The following is a 27911-nucleotide window of genomic DNA, read 5'->3' on the forward strand; positions in this document are numbered from 1 at the left end:
TATATATATATATATATATATATATATATATATATATATATATATATATAATGACGTTAACACGCTGACAGTGTTTCTCCCGTTAAAAAAAAAAAAAAATTACAGTGTAGGGCTCTAGGCTATAAAGCCTGCACTGTGCGCGCGTATCACGAACATGAGCGCGTGCGCGTGGGCGGAGGGAGTTTGACAGTCAAAACCTGAAGCTCGACACGCTCTCAAATGTCACTGAGAAACAAGCCATGACTTAATGAAATACATTTAGTACTTCTAGGCTTCATTTTTTCACAGAAAAAAACACTGACGGTAAGTTTTATCTTATATTCCGATATTGCTGAATGCTTTCTTTAATGTAGTTACGATCTGATTTAATGCGCGATATCTCACAGCAGTTTAATGATCATTGAAAAGAGAAACACTGTTCATAACGTTTAACAATAACTTGGCACATTTAAGCCAACTTGTTTATTAAAAGGTTAAACGGGATTTATATGCTACGTAACAACAAGTGTCCATTCGTATTCTACATTTATTAACACACCGTTAAAAATCTAATGACTAAACTGACTGCACTTTGTTCTGAGGGAAAGTGGTTTGGTTTAGTAACTAGCTAGAGGGAGCGAGCGGTACTTCCTCAAACGACCTTAAACATTTGCGCACCGAGCCACGGATGCTTTGCATATTATGCTTCTAAAATTTTAAAGAAATGAATGCTGCCTCACATGCTGTAATCTGGTGGACTGGACATTACAAGGTTGTAGCTATAGTGCTCGACCACTAACCTTTTATTAACAGTCGGTGCCTAGAGAGGGGTAGCCTATCTGATGGTTAATATAATTGAATACGCAAGCAAGACAACATATCTAAGTTTGAACAATTATTTCACACAATATTTTCTCACACAAACATTAATTGTACTAGTCTATAGCTAATCATTAACAGTGAGGGTTGAAATGACATTAGGAAGAATGAGCACTAAAAACCCAAATATAATGTTCAGTAAGACAGTAATTACAAAATATGTAACTGTTACTGTATCATCCTGAAAGGGTTTATTATTATTATTATTTGCCTTATATAATGACCTTATGACACTTAGGCTGTTTACCAAATGAACATTATAGATATATGGACATTAAATATTGATTTGCAGAAAAGAAAAGAAAGAGCACAGAGTGACATGCTATTGCATTTGAGGAACAATGGTCATTTAAACATTTTTGTGTCATTCTACAAAAATATCTGACCCCAGAAAGCTCTTGACCAAACAGTTTTAGAGAACCATGTAATAGCAGCTTAAAGCTTGAAACTTGTTGCAAATATCTTTTCTTCCTATTGTGATGTATATTCGAGTGAAACCGCTTCTTGAACAAGAGAAGAGAAGACATTTTGCAAAAGTTATTTTGATTAAAGATTATGAGGACACAAGAATGATGTGCACAGATAAATATTTTAGTTATAAACACTAATATTCCATTAAAAATAAGTGGTCATTTTTTATTTCATGGTGACTAATAAACGGCTTGCCTTTCCTGAGTTGTGCAACGAGACGGGTACAACATTTCTGAAATGACCATTTATTTTGCACAATATTCACTCAAATAAGACTACTGTAAAAAAAATGTGTTTCATCTTATAACAGTTCAGTTGCTGTAGCTACTCATGATGTAATGTAACAAATGCACATTTTCACTTTCTACAGTGGAATGAAGGATGTAGGCATGATTCTCAATAAGTTTAATCATTCATAGATGTTTTATACAAACACAGCTGTATTTTATGAATGGAAAAAGAAAGTTAGTTGCTTCATCCCATTAAGCAAATTTACTAAGGTTTGATTAATGTGTTTCAACATACTTACAATACATAACATCATAGAGACTAAACAGAGGCCACTGAAAGTCTTCAGTTGATCTGCAAAAGTTTTTGCTTCCGTTTCATTTCTATGTCCTGTTCACGCTATTGTTTACAGTAGTATTATCTTCGTTGGTTACTGTGTTCTCCATTTAATTCTAAGACAAGTTCTCTGTTTTATAGCTGCCCTGTGTTTACAGAGGCGATCTGAGCGGGTCATGTGATCGCTTTATGTCGTGACTCATGTGTCATTTGCGTTCCCCTCACTCCACGCCAAATGCAAACAGGCTTTACACTTCTGTGCTCGAATCCACGCCTCTCCCCACTGATAAAGACCTATTGTTTCACTCCAGGCCGGGTGTGAGGCTGTAATGATGCTGGGGTAGTTTTAAAATATTAGGTTATGGAGCACGTTGTAGGATTTGAGGAAATTTCAGCCCTGCTGATCCTGCCATCCTGTGATTTGGCTTGCAAATATCCTTATTTCTGGCAAACCCTTTGTTTCCTGTGTGAAGAACACGTTTAGACCCTTGAAACAAAAAAACATCCAGTTTTTGTATTGGCTTGTCCTGGAAAATTTCCATTTATCAGTCTAACCAGCAGATGAGAGATTTATAGATTGGCTTTTTTAAGTCTTCCCATATAATATACTGGCTTGTTCATTCCATGTCAGTTATGCAATCAGTGGGTCATGGGAGTTGGAATTAAGGGTCGGGAAATCTAAACTGGGAAAGCCTCGGATCATGTTGCTTTTCTGAAAGTGAGCTGCGGTTAATTTCTTACAATAAACCTTTTGGGAACAGTTATATCAACTACTGTTAAATCTCTGAGTCATATTTAGATAACCGAAATCTTTTTGGTTTCTTTTTGTGTGAAGCAACATTTCTTTAGCTATTCTGATCTTTAACAAGTCCATGCTCATTATGAAACCATGCTTGTTTATGACCTTACAGCACCCGTAACAGCTTGTGACACATTCACTTATGTGTTACGCTTTATACAACAAGCTATGAGAACATTTATGCAATACTCAATCAGAGTTTAACATTTTCTTAAAGGGGTCCTATTATGCTTTTTCACTTTTTCAACTTTAGTTAGTGTGTAATGTTGCTGTTTGAGCATAAAAAGATCTGAAGGTTACAACGCTCAAAGTCCACTCCAAAGGGAGATATTTTATTCAACAGAATTTACTTTCCAAGAACTACAACAAACGACTCGTTTGGACTACAACGCTTTTTTTCCCCGGGCTTTGTGAAGTCATAATGTTACTCGTTTAAATAATCTCCGCCCATGGGATACACAAAAAATGGTGCAAGGCCTGGTTGAGCTGCATTAGAAAAGACAGTGCAGTGATCGATACTGTTTGTATTACCATAGTTTTCCGACAAATATCATGATTAAATGTGACCCTGGACTACAAAACCAGTCATAAGTTGCACGGGTATATTTGTGGCAATAGCCAACAATACATTGTATGGATCAAAATTATCGATTTTTCTTTTATGCCAAAAATCATATTAGGATATTAAGTAAAGATCATGTTCCATGAAGATATTTTATACATTTCCTACCGTAAATATATATTTAAAAAATATATTATTAATAGTAATATGCATTGCTAAGGACTTTAAAGTCGCTTGGACAACTTTAAAGGTGATTTTGCATAGTATCTTAACAAATCATACATCAATTGAAAGCTGATTTATTATTATGTCATATAAATCTCACTTTAAAAAATTGATTAATGACTAATGACTGGTTTTGTGGTCCAGGGTTACAAATTATGTATAACACCGTACCTAAATGTATAAGAAAATTACAAAAAAAAAAAAACATCCCACTCTGAAACGTCCTGTGAAATTTGTGCTTGCAAAGTCTGTGCATGAAATCGGTTCTGGACGATTCTCTTGTTTGTTAACATTCTTAAGTCTGAATCTGACTTGAGTTGGTTTGAAATTGACGCCATCCTTAATATTTACATCTACTTAGTAGAGCTCGCGGTTATGGTAAAGGGGCGTAACATTTCCCGAACACGCGCTAAGGTCTGTAAATCACAACACACTGGGCCAGCTAACCAATCACAGCACATTTTTCGTATTTTGGAAGGAGGGGCTTCATCAAAACCGGAACTAAACGGCGTGTTCGGGCCAGAGGGAGAGAGGTGCTGTAATCATGTAAAATAATGAAAAATTATGTTTTTTGAACAATCAAGCGTGAAGACATATTCTAGGACACCCCAAAAACAAAATCAAGACTCCATAAAAGGGCATAATAGGACCCACTTTAAAAGTGTTGCTATGTGGTTGCTAGAGTGTTTGGATGGTTGCTAGGGCATTACATAAAAGTCTGAATTAAAAGAAAAAAATTATGATATTTCAGGTGGTTGCATGTTTGCCTGCATATGTCCACATGACTTTTGTTTTGAGGTTTTAAAATATTAATAAGCAATTTGTTTTATGTAAACTAATTTATGTAATATGTAAAACATAATATATGTAAAATGATTTGTCTTTTCTTTCTTCTGAAGTTTTTTTCTTTATTATTTTATTAGGATAGTTGGAACACCCTGGAATTTCAAGTTGAATTCACCCCCAAAAATATTAAAATGAATGTTAAAATGAATGTTGAACCACAAAAAAAATACAAATACAATTTTTACACAACTAATTCTTACGTTTTGAAATTTAAGAATTTCTTATACAATTTCGTATACAATTTTATTCTTCATTATAGTATCAGGAAAGTTGGAGCACCCATCAATTAATTACAAAAAAAAAAAAAAAAAAAAAAAATATATATATATATATATATATATATATATATATATATATATATATATATATATATATATATATATATATATATATATATATATATATATATATATATATATATATATATATATATATATATTTTTTTTTTTTTTGTAATTCAAAATACGGTCATCATAACAGAGATGTATTCAAGTCATTGTACACGTGAACTGAAATGTTTTTAAATATCCCGGCAAAAAAATAGCACTGACCCATCATTCATATATGTCTGTAGCAAGCATAACTAATAATTGTTGATATTACTTGGTTGATATTATGGTTGTTGTGATTCTTTTTGCATCTTAAGATACAGTTTGTAGCCACTAGTCACAGTCATGTAGCCTAATATTTTCAAAAGGAAAGAGAAAACAATTTAATACTCTTATGACTAACTATACCAAAGTAACATGAAAGTTGGTCATAAAAGCTTGTGACTTTTTATAATGTACAAAGTATAATAAAGTGCAATGTTTATAACATTTTGCCCTGTGTATCTGATCATCTGCAGCACTGACAGATATGAGCAAATCAGCAAAGCCGTGAAAACAATAGCGGTCTTAAGCAATATCCTCCTTGCCTCACCGGCCATGCCTGGGGAATCAGGATTTTTACGTACTTGGCTACGATTATTTGCTTGTTTTGTGGGCAGGGCATTGAGAAACAGGCCGTCTTAGGAAAGATTTCGTGATTAATTGCAAATCCGTCTTCTTTGATATTATAGGCTACTGCGAGGAGCTAGTCAGTACAGAAAGAGCTTTAAACCACTTTCCCAACGAGTTGCCGTGTTGGTTTGTTGCAGTTAGCGGAGGTATGTACATATCATTTCTCATTTCTATTGCTGCCAAATATGGTGTCTTGAGGTCTATTGACGTCAAAGAAGGAGCTTTCAACATCAAATAATGTCTGTAGACTAATCAAAACCTGTAATGGTTCTCTTGCAGCTGTGCGATGCTTTAACATGGGAACATTTTAGATGCTTTCTAACTAGGAACTCTTTCTCCTTACAGCGATATTCCTTATCGACATGGGATATATAGCACAGAAACACATTTGTTTAGTGGCGCTGCCATCAGTTTATTAACAGGAAATAGGCTGTGAGCATCATCCGTTGGATTTGAATATCTTGCTGAGTCTGTTTTATAACATTCAGTGGTGTGTGGGCATGTGATCTGTCATTTCTGGAACGACTGAGCCTCACACAGTGCATTAGCTGAACTTAACATGTGTTTTGTCTGTGTATAAATAGCTTTAAGCGCTCACTTATTCCGTTACTCTCATAAACATATTCTTTCCATCTTTGTTTACTTTCACTAGCACTATGTTTCCTTTGCCTGTGCACAACCTTAATGTCTTTCACTTTCAGTATCAGTCACTGACAAGACCCCTGACACCTACTCATGTTCTATTTATTCCTCTTGTACTAGACGCCAGGAGTCATTTTCGGCTGGATATGCAGTGACTCTAACTTCAGAGTTGACACTGCACCCCCAACAGAGTGGTTACATGGTAAGGAGAAAGCTATACTGTCTGAAAAAAATTGCACTGTTTTCACAGCTTTAGTGTACTTGTCACTGAGGCACTGCCATTAAAGGGACATCTTTGCATGTTGTCCTCCTTTAAATGGGCATATTAGTGCCATAAGAGTATTAATATGTACCCTTAAAGTACTACTGTGAACCTTTTTGAGGTACAAAGAGTGCTAACCACCTGTTGTACCTCTAAAGATAGAATTTTTCTGAGAGTGTAAAGTCAAGTCAAGTCAACTTTATTTATATAGCGCTTTTGACAATGTAGATTGTTTCAAAGCAGCTTTACAGTGTTAAACAGGAAAATAATGCAGCATAATTTTATTCAGCTGTATAGCCATTCTGGAAAAAACGCTGATGTCATCAGTTCATTTCAGTTATCATACAGTGACAGTGTGGGCTTTAGATCAATAATTAGATCAGTAATTTAGTTTAAATGGTTAATTTAGTTTATTAATTAGATTTATTTCGATGTTTAGTTGAAAAATGTAGTGTCCCCAACTGAGCATGCCAAAGACATCTATCATCTGTCTGTCTGTCTGTCTATCATCTGTCTGTCTGTCTGTCTGTCTGTCTGTCTGTCTGTCTGTCTGTCTGTCTGTCTATCTATCTATCTATCGTCTGTCTGTCTGTCTGTCTGTCTGTCTGTCTGTCTGTCTGTCTATCATCTGTCTGTCTATCTATCATCTGTCTGTCTGTCTATCTATCTATCTATCTATCGTCTGTCTGTCTGTCTGTCTGTCTGTCTGTCTGTCTGTCTGTCTGTCTGTCTATCATCTGTCTGTCTATCTATCTGTCTATCTATCTATCTATCTATCTATCTATCTATCTATCTATCTATCTATCTATCTATCTATCTATCTATCTATCTATCTATCTATCTATCTATCTATCTATCTATCTATCTATCTATCTATCTATCTATCTATAGTCTGTCAAAATATCTGTCTATCTATCATCTGTCTATCTATCGTCTGTCTGTCTATCTATCATCTGGCTGTCTGTCTAACATCTTTCTGTCTGTCTGTCTGTCTGTCTGTCTGTCTGTCTTTCTATCTGTCTGTCTATCATCTGTCTGTCTATCTATCGTCTTTCTGTCTATCTATCTGTCTATTTATCAACTGTCTGTCTGTCTATCATCTGTATCTATCAGCCTATCTATCATCTGTCTGTCTATCTATCTGTCTATCGTTAGTCTATCTGTCTTTATATCGTCTGTATATCTGTCTGTCTATCTATCTATCTATCTATCTATCTATCTATCTATCTATCTATCTATCTATCTATCTATCTATCTATCTATCTATCTATCTATCTATCTATCTATCTATCTATCTATCTATCTATCTATCTATCTATCTATCTATCTATCTATCTATCTATCTATCATGTTTTTGTATCATGTTTTCATCTGTCTGTCTGTCTGTCTGTCTGTCTGTCTGTCTGTCTGTCTGTCTGTCTGTCTGTCTATCATCTGTCTGTCTATCTATCTGTCTATCTATCTATCTATCTATCTATCTATCTATCTATCTATCTATCTATCTATCTATCTATCTATCTATCTATCTATCTATCTATCTATCTATCTATCTATCTATCTATCTATCTATCTATCTATCTATCTATCATGTTTTTGTATCATGTTTTCATCTGTCTGTCTGTCTGTCTGTCTGTCTGTCTGTCTGTCTGTCTGTCTGTCTGTCTGTCTGTCTGTCTGTCTGTCTGTCTGTCTGTCTGTCTGTCTATCTATCTATCTATCTATCTATCTATCTATCTATCATGTTTTTGTAACATTTGTCAAACAGATTTTATGTTCCCTGAGGCCAATGGCAGCTTTATTTGTATATAGCGCTGCTGTATAAAGAGGAAAAGTGTTTAATTTTGTATGTGTTTTCCCTCCTTTGTTTCCTCCTTTCCTGTCAATAAGCAGAACTGCAACTTCTCTAAATTTCGTGAGATTAAATACCACATACTGAATGCTGCATCATAAAGGTACGGTCAGACTGAAACGTTTAAATTGTGTCAGGAGGAAACATGATTCTCGGATTTCTAATGAGCCGTTTTAGAGTTGCTTCTCTTACATCAGCAGCTTTGAACTTTACCAAGAACAGGAACATCACATGACTTCATTTCCTGTGTGATAAAGTGCACAGCACTCACAACTAAAGCTACCATTACATATTCTTAATTAAATAGTACAATATTGTTATATTAGTTGCTTTTTCTTTTTCTTGAGGCAGTTTTTCTTATTTTTGTAATTTTTGTGTATTTTGCATTTTTACTTAAAATAATAGATGAGTTCAACAGCAGAAGAGACCGGAGGTGGAAAACCTCAGAAAACTGGGGGCAAAGACCACAAAAAGGTGTGTGCAAAATAGAACTATGTTTTATCTGTACTTATCAGGGATAAATTCATTCATTAATTGTCATAATTTTTGCTTCATTTTTGCATCATTATTGCATTTAACCCAACATATTTTTCTGTTGCACAATGTAGCGTTTGTGCTGTGAGCTCTTTTGGGATTTAGTAGGATTTGGTTTTTGCATATCCCAATCTGATTGGTCATACTTGGGGTCTTAAATGCTGTTTTTCTGCTGACTGTTACATAAAAGTGACCACACTAGCCATGTGCCATGCAATGTGTACCCTGGACAAGAGGCTCATGATATAAGGGATATTAGGATATTAGCATAGTGGATGTTTGCCCACAAAATGGCTTGCTGGGTTTAAGGACAATGTTTGTCAATTCCGAGATAGAAGTAGCTGGAACAAAAGAGGACAGAAATAATTGGAAAACAGAAATACGTGAAAAAAGGCGCACATAATTTGATACATTGTTTAGGTTCTATTATGCCTATTATGTCTATTATTCTATTTAGCTCAAAATACCCCACAGATAATTTTTATAGCATGTTAAAATGAAACATAAAATTTTTTTTGTGTCCCTTTAAATGCAAATGAGCTGGTGCTGCCGGCCCCCTTTCAAGAAGAGGGCGGAGCATCAAGAGCTCGCATAAGCAGCTCCGATTACCTCACGCAGACACACACTGGAAATGTCAGAAACTGTTCAGCCTTTTATGTTCAAACCGGAGTTGGACAATGATGGAGAGACTCACTAAGAATTGTGAACATGTCAATTTTTCTAAATGGTTAGTTGATGAATTTATGTTGAAGTGGAGTTAAATATCTTCAAGTCATTGGTTAGCATATTCTGTCATGATAATCTTTAAATCGCTCGTGTGGGAACTGTTGTAAGATTCCTTCAGAGCCAGAGAATATCTGCTGCATTTACTTTTGCTTTTGCTTTTATGACATGTTATTGCACTTACGTAGCCTGGCGTGGCCATACTCAATTCTAGTCAGAATATGAGTCTGGTACCGCTCCATTGAGCTTTGATTATGGGGCGTGTTTCAACCGAGCCAGGAAAGACCTCAATTGGATAGACCCACAACCAATCAGAGCAACGCGTATCGTTAGTTGTCAAATGTCAACAGAACTCAACTGCACTGTGTTGCCATGTCCGTGTTTTTCTCCATGTCCGCGGGTTGAAGCGACCCCAATTATGTGATTATATAAACCCAGGAATGCGAATTTTAGCAGGCAACCTTGCCAAAATAACATATTTTGCCAACCAAACGCCATTTTTTTCCGGAGAACCCCCCGGAAAGTTATTGTTTTGGGCTATAGTTTTGAGTAGCAATTGTGCGCGACATTGCAAAAACACTTGGCAACCCTGTCTGCACGCACGCTGGATTAAGTAACGTTACAAGAAAAAGATGAGTGTAAACGATCTTTGCCAGTAATAAAATAATTTAAGGATACACAGAGTACTTACCAACACGATCATCGTTTCTGAGAGAAATAGTGAAGGTGAATGCATATACGAACAAGTTCTGGATAAGAGCAAGGATAAGAGCAAATTCAACCCAAGAGCCTTCGATGACGTGGATGATTACGTTACTGTTTATCATCTGTCCATCATCGTCTAAAGCCTGCCCTGACAATTTCATTGGTCCGAACAGTTTCTGTTCGGGCATAATTACTCCTCTATGGAGCGAGTCCAGACCGAATTGCCCGAGCAAAAAAAATTGTGGGCGGGGCTAAATTCGGCTGGCATCCAGGCTAGCACTTACGTACTGTATTACAATAAATGTGAAAATATGAATGAGGCTCACAAATGTGCTCTACTGCAACAACTCTTCCTCTTCTCTAAAGCAGCCCAACATGGCCTCACCTCCTTTGTTGCGTGTTCCTGGGGCAGGGTTTATGTAAATTGTAGGATTTGTGATCACTAACCCGTGAATAAGCTCATTGTATCCATACCAGCCGTTTGTTGTAGTCCTTAAAAATTGATTTCTGTAAAAGAAAATATCTCCCTTTGCATTGAACTTTGAGCGTCGTAACTTTGCAGATGTTGTTTATAATCAAACAGCAACATTACATATGTACTAAAGTAAAAAAAAAGTGAAATCATAACCAAGTACCCCTTTAATATATACATCTTATAAAATATTTATTTTTGTATTAAAATAATTCATTCAAATCGTTTTTTCAAATGCAGTAAGTAATTAAATTTGAAGTGACTAAGATATAAATATGATTCTTATCATTTTTGCAATATTAATGCCATTAAGTATTTTTTTTATGGTACAACATTTTTGTTGTAAAATAATAAAAAATAATAGTTTTTTTAATGTGTTAGAATATTGAGAATGGAGGAAAAATTACAATTGACCGTTTGCAAAGACCCGCCCCCTTTAGTTACTGTTGCTATGTCTGACAAGTCATGGTGCTCTCACACCACACACATTGTAACGTTCTGCTCTGAGACTCAAAGGTTGAGGATCCAAACGCATCTTTATTGAAGGGTAATCCACAATCGTAGTCAAAAACAGGCAAAAGGTTATACACAGGCAAGCAGTCCAAACAAGCAAACAAGACAGGCAAAAGGGTAATCCACGGAACAGGTAAGTAATCCAAAACCAAGAAACCAGGGAAAACACTTAGAAATGCAGTATTACAACAAACAAGACTTCGCAATGAATGACTGAGATAACCAGGCTTATATAGGGTGAGGTAAACAGGGTAATGAGACACAGGTGGATGTAATCAGGGATGATGAGTCCAGGCAAAGAGAGTATTATGGGTAATGTAGTCTGTAGTGATATGGCACGTTCTCACCTAGAGAAAATACATCATGGAGCAAAGAGGACACTGACAACACGCCGACAGACAGGACAGAGCAAGTTACTTGATATGAAACAAAGTCTCAACTTTAAAATTCTATAATTTTTAAGAAATTTAAACAACAAATACCATTTTGTGGCTATTTAAAGCTACACTGTGTGATATTTTCCCCCATCTAGCGGTGACAAGGTATATGACCATCCAGTGAATATTAGTTTCTTTTCTTCTCAATCCCGAATTTGTTTTAACTCCTGCGGTGGCCGATTTAGTCCAAGATTAACATGGCTTCCAGTTCGACCTCGTCCACATTCGACACGGTGCCATCGAGTGTTAAAACGCGAAAAGGTATGTCCCTCTTTGGCTAATGTACTTTCAAGATGGAGGGGCAACATGGCGACCCGCATTCGAACCCCTCACGTATGTATTTTCAATGGCATATTATAAACTTACGAGAATACTTTATTACTTGAAAGAAGTAAATATACATTAATGAGCACATATATTTTTAAAAGAACTAAGTGTTTTTAGCTGAGAATAAACTAAAAAAGTTGCACAGTGTAGCTTTAATGTGTCGGGATCACTTCTAGTTCATTGATAAGCATGAAATAAACATGAATGAACACTAAAAGAAATGTTGTTTGAACCGCGGAAAGACATCAGTACACACCGTTTTTTCAAGTTCAAGTCCAGCTACGTTAATCTCCTAACTCTCCTGACTGCTTTGTCAGACAAAATGGCAGATTTGGCGATGTGATAGGTCAGTGAAGGGTGAATTCATTTACCATTTACTACCTCACATTGTGACATTCTACCAGTTCAAATAAATGTCTTCTTGTAAATGCATGGCCAGGCCTCTAATCGTGACCATATGCCTCAACTTCCTATAACTTTAACTTCCTCCAATGTTTGTTGTTACAGTAGTACTGATAAGAGTGGCCTTTATCTCTGCACAGTGATGATTACTTTTCCTGTACGTGTTATTATTTGACTGTTTCTTCTGCCCCTTGATCTGAGCCCTGTTCTTCATTCATTTTCTTCAGCCCACAGCTGAAGCCTTGAGAGGAGCCATCCAACTCGGCATTGGGTACACAGTCGGCAATCTGACCTCCAAACCAGACAGAGATGTTCTCATGCAAGACTTTTACGTTGTTGAGAGTGTCTTTCTCCCAAGGTACAGTATTAACGTCCATGTACCGTGCTTCACACTTGACAGATGTTATGTGTGGTTGCCATTGACTCACTATTCAAACACTGAGATACAATGGCTCTGTTCCAAATGTCAACAGTTCTGTTGTATTTTAATATAAGCTTGTTTAATATTTTTCTGCATGATTAATTAGCACAGCTGAATACCTACTGCAATTGGACAGTAATTGGTCGATGCCTAAAAAGGCTGTATACCCAGCAAGCAATTTTACATGTAAAAGACGTCTAATAGCCGTCCAAACACAGCCCTGAAGTTTAAAATTTGGGCTGTCAGTGAAAATTGTATAAACCTCTAACCAATGTTCCCTCTAATTTCTTTTCTCGCTGAGCAAAACTTTTCTCTGTTGGGCGGACATTTTGGTCACCTGAGCAAAAACATTCTTTACCTGTACAGCGTATGTAAACACACAAAAAAAGGGGTTTCATCATGCAGTAATAACTTTTAACTTTAGTGTACCATTTCTATTTTATATAACCATTGATGTAACTTAGTGATATATTAAATAAAAAAATAAAATAAAAAAACAGTTAATTCAGAAGTCACTAAATTAAGCACATTTTACAGTGCTGTTAACTGTAGTCTTCTTTACCAAGAAATTCTATTAATATCTCCCCCAGGACAGTTCAATTCTTTATAATATAATATAATATGAAAATAATTAAGCAGTTACACTGAGATGGTTCTTAATGTGTTTTTGTACAGTCATTTATTGGCGACAGGCATCATTAAACCATCTATTGTAAATGTTTGTTTATTGCTTATGAATTTCCAAGATTTTCTATATCAGGGGTTTTCAAACGTTTTAATGGCAAGGATCCCTAAACAATCCCCTTGTGAGATCAATTCTTTATTAGGCTCACACTATAATACAATTATAATAGCCTATAATATAATATAAAAACTAATGGAAGTATTTAAACTGATAGTATATTATATCAGTTTAAATGCTTCAATTTGTTTAAAAAAAAAAACGAACTGAAGTGATTAAATAGATCTAATAGCTAAATATGTTCAAGGGAACATGTGAACTCTTTTATAGTTATCTAAACATCACTGAAACCCAAACCACACACACATCTATTGAAACAAAGTGTTACTTTGGTGTTTAGAGTTTGCACGCTACACTTATGGTGGGTGTAACTGTAAATTTCTGTTTTGTTACTGTGCTGTGTCATCATCTGTTATTTCCACCACTTCATCAAGCCACTCTTCTTTAAAACATAATGAGGTTTTATTCCACGTCTTTGCGTTTCTCGTTGCCTATCATTATGAGCTATTTGGACCGCAAACACGACTTACTGCTGCGTGCTCACATGCGACATCATTGTCTTTCTATGATACCTGTAAACCGCATCCACCGGTTCTAACGCGATAGCGATACTAACTTTATAGTGGTAGAACAGAGCACTGCAGTTATTTCTTATTTAAACTCCAATCAAATTGATTTCTCCCCACATTTCGCGTCTGTGTCTATCGTCTGCGCGGCATTTTATTCTTTCTGCGCAGCCGCGCACGCGTGCAGCTTAGAGGGAACATTGCCTCTAACCGTAGCCCAAGAATAAACTTGGCATCAATCGTGGCTACGCATAGAAAGGAAACCAAACACCTTGTAATCACTGTTGACTTTGCTTAAATTATGGAATATCATACATCTCGCAAGTTATTTTGGTAAAAAACGACATGTAACCAAATTCAAGGTTCTTTTTGCTAGAAGTGGGTTATTCATAGCTGGACTATATCGGTTCTGTAGTTAACCTAGATGGAGAAATTATGACCATTGCTTGCTGGGTAGGATCACTAGGTTTTGAAATGGAGCTACACATTTTTTAATAACGCAGTTATGAATATTGTATCTTTTGTCTTTCAGCGAAGGCAGTAATCTGACCCCAGCTCACCATTACCCTGACTTTCGCTTTAAAAATTATGCTCCCTTGGCTTTCCGTTACTTTAGGGAGCTCTTTGGGATTAAACCAGACGATTATCTGGTAAGACAAAGACTAATTATTTAAAGAATAATACATTAAGAGAGTAAGCAGGTCATTCTCAGGAAACAGTGCCATTTGTACCAAAAAACATTTATAATTTAATAAAACAAAATGTACTGCTGAAATTTCAAAACTTCATATTCTACACAAATTTTTCTTTTTAATTAAAGGGGCTATATGTAGAATTCAAAAACCCTTGTTATTAGCGACACCGGTGGCCATTAAGTGAACTGCTGCCAGCAATTTATTGCTCATGATCATTACGTACAAGAGACAGAATGTGATTGAATGTTCTGATATAATGAAATTCTTCTTCGCTTGGAAGTAAAAAGAAGTTGGAAATACCTTTGCAGCGTTATGTGCTGCACGCTTTCCTCTCCATAACAAAATAAACACACAACAAAAATGAGAACTGTGAGAAAACAGCAGTTAAGAAAGCATCTGATCATAGCGAAGTGGATCTTTTTGCAGCAGCTCTGCGATTCACCGGTGTCATGTCGACAGATGAGGTCATTAAAATTGCACTGTTAAAATAGTTTGATTATAAATTTGACTATAGACTATATAGATCTGGCTATGTGAGACTGTAATCCCTTTTCTTTACATGACACATTGACTTTACAGTACAGAATAACTCTTTAGCTCTTCAGAATAATTAATTATCCTCAATATTGTATAAGCAGAACAAAAGAGAGCTTCTTGTTCTATGACACATTAAATGAATGCGGGAGAGTAAACGTCACATCATTTTCCCGGCGAAAACGTCTTGACTCCTTCACATATAATTAGTCTACAGGCTTTCATAGACAACCTAGGATAATTTATAAAGTTTCGTTATGAGCTGTTCACACATTGGCAATAAAACAGCGATAAATACATGAAAATCCTTACATATAGCCCCTTTAAAATGTAATGTTTTAAACTTAATTAAATGCTAATTGGCTACAATTAAAGTTTTATTTAAAATTTTGCATTACACTAAATAGAGTCCATATATCAAATAATGGGACAAAAAAACAACAAACAAATGTCAAATTAAGTTTGGCAAATTATCCAGTAAATGATGTCATTGCAAAGTTATTGGGACACAAATGAGGCAGTTTTATTTTAGTATTATTTATTGGTTATTCTAATATTTATTAGTATATTTATATAATATATTTACTTTTTAATATTTCTGTTAAGCTTTCATTTATATTTATTTCAGTTTTAGTACTTCAATAATAATATGTTTTTCTACATTGTAAGTGTTTTTTTCATCTAATATTTATATATATTTTGTCAGCTTTATTTCAATTATTGAATTGTTTTTAATAGTATTAGTTTTAGTGAGCATTAACAACACACAAATTACACCATTTGAAAATGACTATATGTTTGTAGTGCACTTGTGTTTGTAGTTTCTGTAGAATCTGCATTATTAATGCTTCTTTTTTATCTGCAGTACTCTATTTGTAAAGAACCTCTGATTGAGCTGTCGAACCCTGGAGCGAGTAGTTCATGGTTTTACTTAACCAGTGATGATGAGTTCATTATAAAGACTGTGCAACACAAAGAAGCTGAATTTCTGCAGAAGCTACTTCCAGGTTATTACATGGTGAGCCACACAGTCTGCCACAAGAGTGACAATAATACAGGAAGAAACTGCGCAATACACTGCTGTCTTTTAAGTGATTTCATCTAAAACATTACAGTTTCTCATATTTACAATTAATTTGTAAACAGGGCTTGACATTAATTTTTTTGTTCACCAGCCACTGTGGCTAGGGGTTTTCCAAAGTTACTAGCCACTCAGCATTTTCACTGGCCAAAAGTTTGTTGTTGAGCAATTTGTTGTTGGTTATATGTAAATGACTACTGTACACACCCAAATCAAGTCTACATGAAATGTACATGACAGGTCATTAAATAGGCCTATTTAGCTCTGATATGGTTGTGTGTAAAGCTCATTAATCTAGACAGAGAAACACTAACAGTTGCTTGTCTGAAAAAAATAAGATTTTGAAATACATATCCATTTGTCATGTGATTTGACAGTTTATTTAAAGGGTTAGTTCACCCAAAAATGAAAATTCTGTCATTAATTACTTACCCTCATGTCGTTCGACACCCGTAAGACTTCGGAACACAAATGAAGATATTTTAGTTGAAATCCGATGGCTCAGAAAGGCCTCCATTGGCACAATGTACTTGACACTCTCAAGACCCATAAAAGGTACTAAAGACGTCGTTACAAAGTCCATCTCGCTACAGTGGTTCTACAATAATTTTATGAATCGATGAGAATAGTTTTTGTGCGCAAAAAAAACCTAAATAACGACTTATATAGTGATGACCGATTTCAAAACACTGCATCATGAAGCTTCGAAGCGTTGTGAATCAGCGTGTCGAATCATGAATCGGATCGCGTGTCAAACCGCCAAACTGCTGAAATCACGTGACTTTGGCGATCCAAACTGCTGAATCGACTCACTGATTCATAACGCTTCGAAGCTTCATGAAGCTTCATGAAGCAGTGTTTTGAAATCGGTCATCACTATATAAGTCGTTATTTAGGTTTTTTTTGCGCACAAAAACTATTCTCGTCGATTCACAAAATTATTGTAGAACCACTGTAGTGAGATGGACTTTGTAACGACGTCTTAAGTACCTTTTATGGGTCTTGAGAGTGTCAAGTACATTGTGCCAATGGAGGCCTTTCTGAGCCATTGGATTTCAACTAAAATATCTTCATTTGTGTTCCAAAGATGAACGGAGGTCTCACGGGTGTCGAAATGAGGGCACGGCCATAGCCAGCTATGAGGTCACAGAGGTCTAGCCTGAAGTCGTCATACTCAATTCTAGTCAGAATATGAGTCTGATACTGCTCCGTTGGGCTGTGATTATGGGGCGTGTTTCAACCGAACCAGGAAAGACCTCAATTGGATAGACCTACAACCAATCAGAGCAACGGAGCGACGCATAACGTTAGTTATCAAATGTCAACAGAACTCAACTGCACTGTGTTGCCATGTCCGCGGGTTGAAGCGACCCCAATTATGTGATATACAGAACCAGGAATGCGATTTTTAGCTGCCAGCCCTGCCAACATAACACATATTTTACCCCCAAATGCCTTTTTTCCCGGAGAACCCCCCCGGAAAGCTATTGGGCTTGTTTTTGGCTAGTTTTGAGGAACGTTAGCAATTGGGCGGGTTTTGTTGTAAAAACTTGGCAACCCTGTCTGCACGCACGCTGGAATAAGTAGCCTAACGTTAGAAGAAAAAGATGAGTGTAAACGATCTTTGCTGGTGTTGTAAAAAAAGAATTTAAGGATACACAGAGTACTTACCAAAACGATCGTCATTTCTGAGAGAAATAATAAAGGTGAACGCATATACGAACAAGTTCTCCGTTTAGGATTAGAACAAACTCAACCCAAGCGCCTTTGATGACGTGGATGATTACGTTAATGTTGATCATCTGTCCATCATCGTCTAAAGCCCGCCCTGACAATTTCATTGGTCCGAACAGTTTCTGTTCGGGCATAATTACTTCTCTATGGATCAAGTCCAGACCGAACTGCCCGAGTAAAAATGTTGTGGGCGGGGCTAAGTTCGGCTGGCATCCAGGCTAGCAGAGGTCCGGACCTCTGTAATTATTTTCATAATTCTCTCTAAATGATTAATAAGCCGTGTGAACCACCTCCTACAGGCTCATATGACTGTTTGCGATTCATGTCGCTGCAAGAAGAGTGAACAGGACTCGAGAGTTTTTTGTAAGTGAGGGTGCAGGTGCCGCCTCCGTGTTGCCAGATCCAGTTATTATAAGCGGTTTTGGACTCGTTTTTCCCACTTAACGTAACACTTTAGGAAGTTAATAAAGTGGTAAGTTGCATGTTAGGGAGGGTAAGTAATTGACAGAATTTTTATTTTTGGGTGAACTAACCCTTTAATAAAATAGAAAAAAGGGCCCGATCATACACCCGGCGCAATGTGTGTTTTTTGTTAGTTTCAGCCTAACGCAGTTATAATTTTGCGTCCAGCACCACGTTGTTTAAATAGCAAATGCACTCACACCCAGCTGTTCACCCATGGGTGTTCTGGTCTGAAAACAAGGTGTGTTCAGGCACATTGTTGGCACGTTGCTATTTTGAGGCAACTGAAAACGACAACAAAAACCTGGTCAATGGTGCAGTATTTTTTTTATTATTTAAAGGGAGCGTTAGTAATATGCGCCTGTAGGCAGGTGCACAATGTGCATACACTCTGCTTATTACACACACAGGGACGCACAGCGGCAAATATTACAAATAAAAGGATTCCTCCCTGGAGAAGCATTCAGTCTTTCCGCTCGTATATTTCGCCTTGTAAAAAGAGAATCAATCCGCAAGCGCAACTGGTTTATAAAGGGAATGGGTTTATTTCACGTTACACCCAAAACACACCCATGACTCATTAAGAGACTAGGTACAACCCTTTTGTACCATTAAACTAGCAAAAGTGGATTTAAACACGCCCTAAGTGCACCTGTGCCATGCGCTTCAGACCATGCGCTCAGATCGCTAAAATAGGGCCCAAAAGGTGTGCATCATACCTGATAGATACCTAGATGAACACTTTACAGTTGGTTTTATGACTGTAAGTCATTCTCTTCAAATGCTATTGAAGTTAGAAACGTGTATACCAATGCCGTATCCGTATGTAACTTTAGATAAGTTCCCTAAATTTGTGAATATCGAACGTCCAACATCAAGCCAACGTTATGCCAGTCACATTAAAGGCTCTATGGTTCTGCTGTGATCTTTGATTGAAACTATTTCCGCTGCTGAAATAGAACAAAAACAGTCGATCACTGTATGATGAATGAATCTCCCACGTGCATTGCATGTACATCTCTGCTTTGTTGTTCATGATGAGAGTGCAGATTTCAGTGAGTGAGAGCGCACTGAAAAAAAAACTCTGGCGTTTCAGCGATGGCTAATCTGAACGCCTCTGATTATTAGACATTGCATTCATAAGCTCAACAGAATTGTGTGTAATTGGTTATAATGCGCAATGCGATTATAACAGATACCTTTTGAGAAGACTACAATATAATTCAAAGTGGCTAGTGGGCGTGACTGTGTCACACGCCACATTTCAAATCTACCTGCAAATGGCGGGTTGGAGGGTGTTAATGTCAAGACCTGTTTGTAAATATAAAAATGACTAATACAGATTCAAGATAATCATTTTATTGCCGTAGTTTCATGGCCCTGTTCACTGTAGCAATACAGGACTACACTGCACATTAAAAACAGCAGTAAATAGTATGGATGTCAGTTTAAAATGTTAATAAATTAATAATTATATATATATATTTTAAAGTAATGCATTTAATGCCACCTTTTACAGTAAGTATACAGTATCTTTCACAGCTACTCTTTTCTCTCTTGAAAAACGTATCTGTCCTTCTTGATTGCAGAATCTGAATCAGAACCCAAGGACCCTCTTACCGAAGTTTTACGGGCTGTACTGCATTCAGTGTGGCGGTGTTAATATCCGATTGGTGGTGATGAACAACATTCTGCCTCGCTCTTTGAAAATGCACTACAAATATGACTTAAAGGGCTCCACTTACAAACGCAAAGCGTCACGGAAGGAGCGCGGCAAATCCTCCCCGACTTTTAAAGATCTGGACTTCCAGGAGATGCACGAAGGTCTTTACTTTGATGCAGACACGCACAGCGCCTTGATGAAGACTCTTCAGAGAGATTGTCGGGTGAGTCGTGTTCTTGAACACTGTAGAACTCTTTAGCATTATAAGGGATTTGTGGTCGTGATTTCCATTCATTTTCTTCCACAGGTGCTGGAAAGCTTTAAAATCATGGACTACAGTTTGCTGCTGGGAATCCATGTTCTGGATAAGAAGATGAGGGGGAGAGGTGGCCGAGGGGACAGTAAGCGTCAGAGTGTGCAGAAAGTCCTGTACTCGACAGCCCGGGAGTCGATTCAAGGAGACGGCAAAGCTTCTGAGACTCCGCCTGACGCCGATGACGACACGTGAGTGGAATTGCTCAGTTTGCAGAGTAAACCGAAATAAAACTTTCACCACACGCCCTTTCTTCAAAAATCTATCCTTCAAAGACATGTCAGCCTACCATTCAAAAGTTTGGGGTCAGTACTTTTTAAAAAAAGTATCATTCAGCTAGGATACCTTGCAAGGATAAATAATTTGTTATTCTGAATCTGAATTCACAAAACGATTCATAGAAAAAGAGTGTTGCCTGGGAATCTGATTGACCAAAAAAGTGGGGTAATGGAATCCCAAATAATTTAAAATGCTTCCTCTGTTCTTTTAAAACATTTCCAATAGATTTTATAACTGAAATTGAATTAATTTTGAAATAATCATATGTTTTCTCTAGATTGGGTGGCATCCCTGCTAAACACAAAGAAGAGAAGTTGCTGATCTTTTTAGGGATTATTGATATCCTGCAGTCCTACAGGTATGAATCACCTTATAACGGTTATGTTAAGTTTATTACTCCTTCAGTTATTGTGTTTTCTTTCTGTGTTTAGTTCCTGTGCCCTTTGTTCCCGTTGTTAGTTTGTTTCTACGGTTACTAACTGATTGTTTGATTATGTTTACCTGTTCTTCATTTAGTTTCCTTTGTTTGTATCTAGTATTTATACTCCCTCGCTGCGTCCGAAATCGAATACTTCCCTACTATATAGTATGCGAAAAACAGTATACCAAAAGAGAAGTATGTCCGAATACATAGTATTCAAAAAACAGTAGGCGAAATTTCCCTGGATGACCTGCTACTTCCGCCGAGATTCTGAAGTGTGCATTCGATGACGCTTTACTATCCTGTGAGGCCACAGGAGAGGATTTATGAATGGAAGGGAAGCGACACAACTGACACTGGTACGTCACGTGACAGTAACAACATGGCGGATGTAGTACTTCTTTCATACTACCCATATTCAAACTATATTGAGGATACGCGAAGTAAATTCGAATTCAAATGTAGTACCTACTCAGTATACGATTTCGGATGGAGCGCCTGTGTTTCCGTTTCTCTTGGTCAGTGATTGTCTTGGGAAACTTTTTCCAAGTCATCTCAATGGCAAAAAGTGTCCCAATCACCCTTTTCTTTGTGATCTTCTCCTACGAGTTTGAGTTTGTAAATAAAGTCTATATACACCAATCAGGCAATCATTATGGCTAATCATAACGTTGATTATCCCTTCATCACGGCACCTGTTAGTGGGTGGGATATATTAGGCAGCGAGTGAACATTTTGTCCTCAAAGTTGATGTGTTAGAAGCAGGAAAAATGGGCAAGCATAAGGATTTGAGCAAGTTTGACAAGGGCCAAATTGTGATGGCTAGACAACTGGGTCAGAGCATTTCCAAAACTGCAGCTCTTGTGTGGTATCGATCAAAAGTGGTCCAAGGAAGGAACAGTGCTGAACCGATGACAGGGTCATGGCCGGTCAAGACTCATTGATGCACGTGGGGAACGAAGGCTCATGTGGTCCAGAATACACAGTGCATCTCAATTTGTTGTGTATGGGGCTTCATAATGCATGGCTCGACAACAGAGCAATGGAAGAAGGTAGACTGGTCTGATGAATCACGTTTTCTTTTACATCATGTGGTTGGTCGGGTGTGTGTCGCTTACCTGGGGAACACATGGCACCAGGATGCACTATGGGAAGAAGGCAAGCCAGCGGAGGCAGTGTGAGGCTTTGGGCAATGTTCTGCTGGGAAACCTTGGGTCCTGCCATCCATGTGGATGTTACTTTGACACGTACCACCTACCTAAGCATTGTTGCAGATCATGTACACCCTTTCATGGAAACGGCATTCCCTGGTGGCTGTGGCCTCTTTCAGCAAGATAATGCGCCCTGCCACAAAGCAAAAATGGAGCACGACAAGGAGTTAGAGGTGTTGACTTGGCCTCCAAATTCCCCAGATCTCAATCTAATCGAGCATCTGTGGGATGTGCTGAACAAACAAGTCCGATCCATGGAGGCCCCATTTCGCAACTTACAGGACTTAAAGGATCTGCTGCTAACAGCTTGGTGCCAGATACATTTGGGTCTAGTGGAGTCCATGCCTCGACAGGTCAGGGCTGTTTTGGCAGCACAAGGGTGACCAACACAATATTAGGATGTCATAATGTTATGCCTGATCGGTGTATTGTTCATTACCCCGCTGGTCTTCGTCTTCATGTATGTTTGCAGCCACAAGACATGACACATCTAACGAAAAAATTAATACTTCATAATTACTGATACGGATACTCATAATTAAATGTTGAATACTGAATATTTCTATCTTATAGATTCATAAAGAAGGTTGAGCACTCATGGAAGGCTCTTGTGCATGATGGTGTATGTATCTTTCCTTTTATTACCTGAAATATTATTTTCTTATATAGTTCTATTTGAGCATTATCATGATTTACGGCTCTTTGCAACTTTGTATGCTAGGACACAGTGTCTGTCCATAGACCTAATTTCTACGCTGACAGATTCCTAAAATTCATGGGCGGCACGGTATTTAAAAAGATTCACCGTAAGTTTCGTGCTTCTTTATTATTTACAAAGGAATTCGGATTAAATGAATATGATCATTTTAAATGCTGTACCACATCTCACATTTTCCCCCCTTTTTTACTTTTAGCGCTCCGTGGTGCATCCTCAAGAAGGAAGAAAAACTCCATCCAGCCGTGTAGGTCGGCCTCACAGGAAGTTCTGTCGACTGTAAAAGAAGAGAGTCAAGAAGAAAGGAGGGCGCTAAGCCTCGAAAACCTCGATGATGCAGGTGCTTCTTGTACAAGCCAACTTTACTATTACACACATTTAAAAACACTTTTACTTAAAGGAACAGTTCACCCAAAAACTATTCACAGCATATGATTTCAGACCTGTATGCTGTTATTTTTGGAGCGATTATTAAAATTAAAATTAAATATTAAAATATTTCATCCCTTGTGAAAAATAAGTGCACTTATTGAATGTGTACTTGTAGTGTACTTCAGATTTTAAAAGTGTATTTTTTAGAAAACTATACTTGCTTGATAACATAATATTACTGAAATGGCCACTTTAGTGAACTTAAAGACAGTACACTTTTATGACTATTTCTTAGCACACTTAAGTACACTTTTAAAAATTGCACTTTATGTCAAATTAATAGTTTTATATAAAAGTATATTCTAAATCATTGTATAGTCATTTGTTAGTCTTTTGTCATGCTTTCAAGAAGTACACTTAATTGAATGTGTAAAAGCACATGCAAAGTATTTGATAATCATTTTTACAATGAGCGCATGATGAATGGAGTACATCAAACAAACAGACTTTAAGCAAAATCCAACTAGGAAACATGCAGGGGAATAACTAGGAGTAAAGATACACAACCATTTTATAGCGCAAACAAGACTGAACAATGAATAGAGGAAACTAAGGCCATGTTCAGACTGTCAGTCCATATCCGATGTTTGTGCATATCCGTATATATATCGGATCTGAACAGTTGCGATACACTGTGTGTACATCAATAATTTTAGATGAGATTCCAATCGAATACGCAAATAATCAGATTTTGGACTGACAGTAGCCATGTTTACATGCGCACTTTTTTGTCATTCCGATTAAAACCATTCCGATTGAAAGATTCGGTGCTGACTTTCAATCGGAATAATTTTGTGACATGCGCACACAGATTGTCTGCCGCATCAGATTCGTAATGTTGCCAGTTATATTAACTGCGACGTTCGTGGATCAATAGTTCTGTGTTGGTAATTTTTATATGTATTTATTTTTCTGTCGGCGGACATGCAGTAGTTTAACCTAATTTATGTCCTATACAATGGCTATTTCAAAAGCTGTGAATGATGAATGCAGAATTCAATTAATTTATTTTGAAAAACACAAAATTAACAATAAAATGCACCCAAATTATTAATAAAAACAGGATATACGGTGAAACATGAATGAAAGCATTCAAGACGTGCTCCGCATCATTACTAGTAGATACATAGCCTACTAAACGCATAGATATTTCAGATGATTAAGGAAAGCAGTTGTTGAACTTAAAAATAAATTGAAGCCTAGGACATGGTGTAGCCAGGCTATGTTTGTGTCATTATTCCAACATGTTCATAACTTGTTACTAAATAAAAAGTTTAATACAGAAAAATTTACTTTCCTCTCTTGTCAACATTAGCCTGGTATGTGCGCGGTGCGCGCTCTTCAGTTGTGGAGGCACGTGCGCTGTATACTGCATCACAGAAAGATGTAGCCTACACTCAGGAAAGTAATCGGATCAGGTCGTTTACATGGTGGAATTTTTTGTTTGATCTGTTAATGAAAAGGATTATCCCACCCCTCTTAAAACGATTACAATTTCATTCGGTTTGGGCATTTTTATTCCGATTGAGGTGTTTATATGGACATTTTCATTCGGTTTGGACTTTTAAACCGATTACAGTGCTCCATGTAAACGCACCTAGTGTCAACGTAGCCTAAGAGCTTAGATACACAAGGGAGGCTAATCAACAGAAACAGGTGCGTAACTTAATCAGTAACCAAGGAAACGAACTAGTGGCAGGAAAAAGAGAACAAAGGAAACAGAAACAGGAACTAGAAGTAAACCAAAACAAAGCATACACGTGACATTGGTATTCAAAAAATTACAATTGCAAATGTATCATCACTAATGTGTAATTAAAATATATATTTAAATACATGACATACACATCAATACAAGTCAATAGAAGTAATTATGAAAATTACATAAGATGTACTTAAGTCCTATTTAAGTGTGTCAAAAAAGCACTTCATATAATCGCATTTAATATATATTTTCATTTAATTACATTTAAATGCAATTAAATGTCTGAAAACATTACATTAATTTCGCACTATTCTTTTCAAGTGTAATATTTCCATAAGTACTCTCTTTAAAAGTATACTAAAGTGTAAGGGATACCACACAAGTTAATATTTTTAACACATGCAAGATTCATAATTTTTCCAATGCTACTTCTTTTTGACAGATACAGATACACACTCCTCTCAGAAACCTGATGTTATTCCAAGCTCCACAAGACTCAATCCAGCTATTTCAGCGGCCACTTTGTCTTCTGATTCCTCTATAGATGATGTGAAAACTGAACTGCAAACAGAAAACAGGTGTTTACCGAACACACACACACACGTTTTATGGGGACTTTCCATTGACATAATGATTTTTATACTGTACAAAGTGTATATTCTATTCCCTAAACCTACCCATCACAGAAAACATTCTGCATTTTTTTACATTTTCAAAAAACAATTTCGTCTGATTTGATGAAGTTGTTTTCCTCATAGGGACCAAAAAAATGTCCCCAAAACTACTGATATTACCGGCTTTGTGGGGACATTTTTGGCCCTCATAACGTAGGGAATACCAGGACCACACACACACACTAATATAGACATATTGGTTTAAAGGGATAGTTCACCCAAAAATTTAAATTCTGTCATCATTTACTCACCCACATGTTGTTCCAAACCTGTATACATTTCTTTGTTTTGCTGTACACAAAGGACGATTTGAAAGAATATTTGTAACCAAGCAGATCCCTATTGACTACCATAGTATTTTTCCCCCACTATGGTGGTCAGAAAGCCAGAATGTCACTTTGGAGCAGTCACAACAAATGAACAGTGATAGCGTTTCAGGTAGGACAGCAGATATATCAGCAAATATCGTTCTCAAAGAGATTATTTTTGGAATATAATATAACAATGCACAATCTCAGTGTTGGCGACTGGGTTAAGCATTTACGTTACCGTATCTGAGGAAAAACCTGCCAATCTCTTCAAAGGAAGATTACAAATCGGCGAACACCAATTGATTACACGGCGACTCTGTTATTTTGGTGGTTTGCTTGACGATGTGAGTACAGGACTCTTTTACCTAATGGTAGACATTTTTTAAATTTGCCTAAAACATATGGAGCTATTCCTATATGTTTTGTCACCCGCTTTTTGATTCTCGCGCCGCCTGAGCTGACACTGACAGGTGGTTGTCATGACAATGACGTAGTTTAGGGCGGCACAAGTTCACGTTCATTTACACTGAATCAAAACCATTTCAGCATCGCCTTTGATACTTGGGGCTGAGGTGGGTCAGACCTGGCATATTTTAAGTCTGCTTTTATGCGGCATTGTGCCTTTACATAGAATTTTGAGCAGACAAAGAGCCGCTTTAGAGCCGCCTTAACTCTGCTGTTTAAAGATGCCTTTTGTGAACGTCCATATTTCTTCACTTTTTTTTAGCTAAATACAATGTTATTTGCACCAGAGCTTTCTGTCTGACTTATTAATGTTATTTTTTGGGGGGGGTTTGTAGAACATCCTACTCGACTCTTGATTTGGAGGATAGCGCTCTTCCTACTCCAAACTCACTGGCGAGCACACCTGAGTCTGGCCTGGACGTCTACCTGGTCAGTACAGTCAAGTTAAGTCATAAGTATCGCTATTGTTTCTCATTAAATGACTTGTGTTGTAGTTCCCCTGGAACTCAAACTCTTTTGTGTCATTCGCTCCAGATCATTGATTGTGGCTTATATTATTCTCTTTTTAAGTGATGCGTGATGCCTTCTGAAGTGGACCAGATCATCGAAACATTGCTGTCTTGCCCGTCACTCCACAATTTTGCACAGTGGATATATCTAGCTGCTAATTCACATGGACTGAGAAACGCCTTATGTTTGAAACAATGGCAGAGCGATTGCCACACTATAGTGATTGCCACACTGCAGTGCTTTACACTGTGCACTTTGTACCCACTTGCAAACACAAGTGTGTTGTATAATAATAGTTACACTCCCACTAGACCAGTGTACTGTAACGAATGCACTGGTTGGTACGTATTTTAAAGGTGTGACGCCAGATTAAAACATGTGTCGTACAAAAATAATAATTATTTATTATATAATAATCATGGTATAATTATATTGTGAACACTCCTGACTTGTACTGTGTGAGTAATGATTTCATTCATTCATATGATCATGATGACTAGTACCAGAAATTATATTTTGGTCATGTGATTTTGACGCACAATCGGCTCAATTATAATGGTCTATGTTACTTTGTGTTAAGATTTAAATGGGTTTAAAAGTTAAAAACCATAAATCTTTAAAAAACCTTTTATAAAAATGTATTTAAATATATTTTGATTAGAGTAATATATGAAGTAAATGTGCTTTTATGTAGAATGTTTGTAGTTGCTATTAAATGCTGCATCTTCAGTAGACCTTTTCTACTTTTTCTGCCTCGCATGAATTTATATCTCTCTATAAAATAT

At 36.9% G+C, this 27911-nt stretch overlaps 1 protein-coding gene across 2 annotated transcripts; it reads left to right on the top strand.

The window, feature by feature from the left end:
• The first annotated feature begins 150 nt into the window (after positions 1–150).
• On the top strand, positions 151–27872 carry pip5k1ba (phosphatidylinositol-4-phosphate 5-kinase, type I, beta a). 2 transcript variants are annotated; one of them, XM_079805437.1, is made up of 16 exons: positions 151–303; positions 5386–5472; positions 6089–6170; positions 8485–8553; positions 12420–12550; positions 14454–14571; positions 16016–16168; positions 20017–20313; positions 20398–20594; positions 20960–21040; positions 22888–22936; positions 23036–23120; positions 23229–23369; positions 25609–25744; positions 26952–27045; positions 27187–27872. In XM_079805437.1, the coding sequence occupies exons 3-16, from the start codon at positions 6168–6170 to the stop codon at positions 27187–27189; spliced, it is 1557 nt and encodes a 518-aa protein (XP_079661563.1). In that variant the 5' UTR covers positions 151–303; positions 5386–5472; positions 6089–6167; the 3' UTR covers positions 27190–27872. The 2 variants fall into 2 exon arrangements, with proteins under 2 accessions (XP_079661563.1, XP_079661564.1); XM_079805438.1 differs by lacking the exon at positions 5386–5472 and having other exon boundaries at positions 27187–27871.
• Positions 27873–27911: the final 39 nt, after the last annotated feature.

This window comes from Gobio gobio, assembly GCF_949357685.1.
Source record: "Gobio gobio genome assembly, chromosome: 22".
Taxonomy (NCBI): Eukaryota; Metazoa; Chordata; class Actinopteri; order Cypriniformes; family Gobionidae; genus Gobio; species Gobio gobio.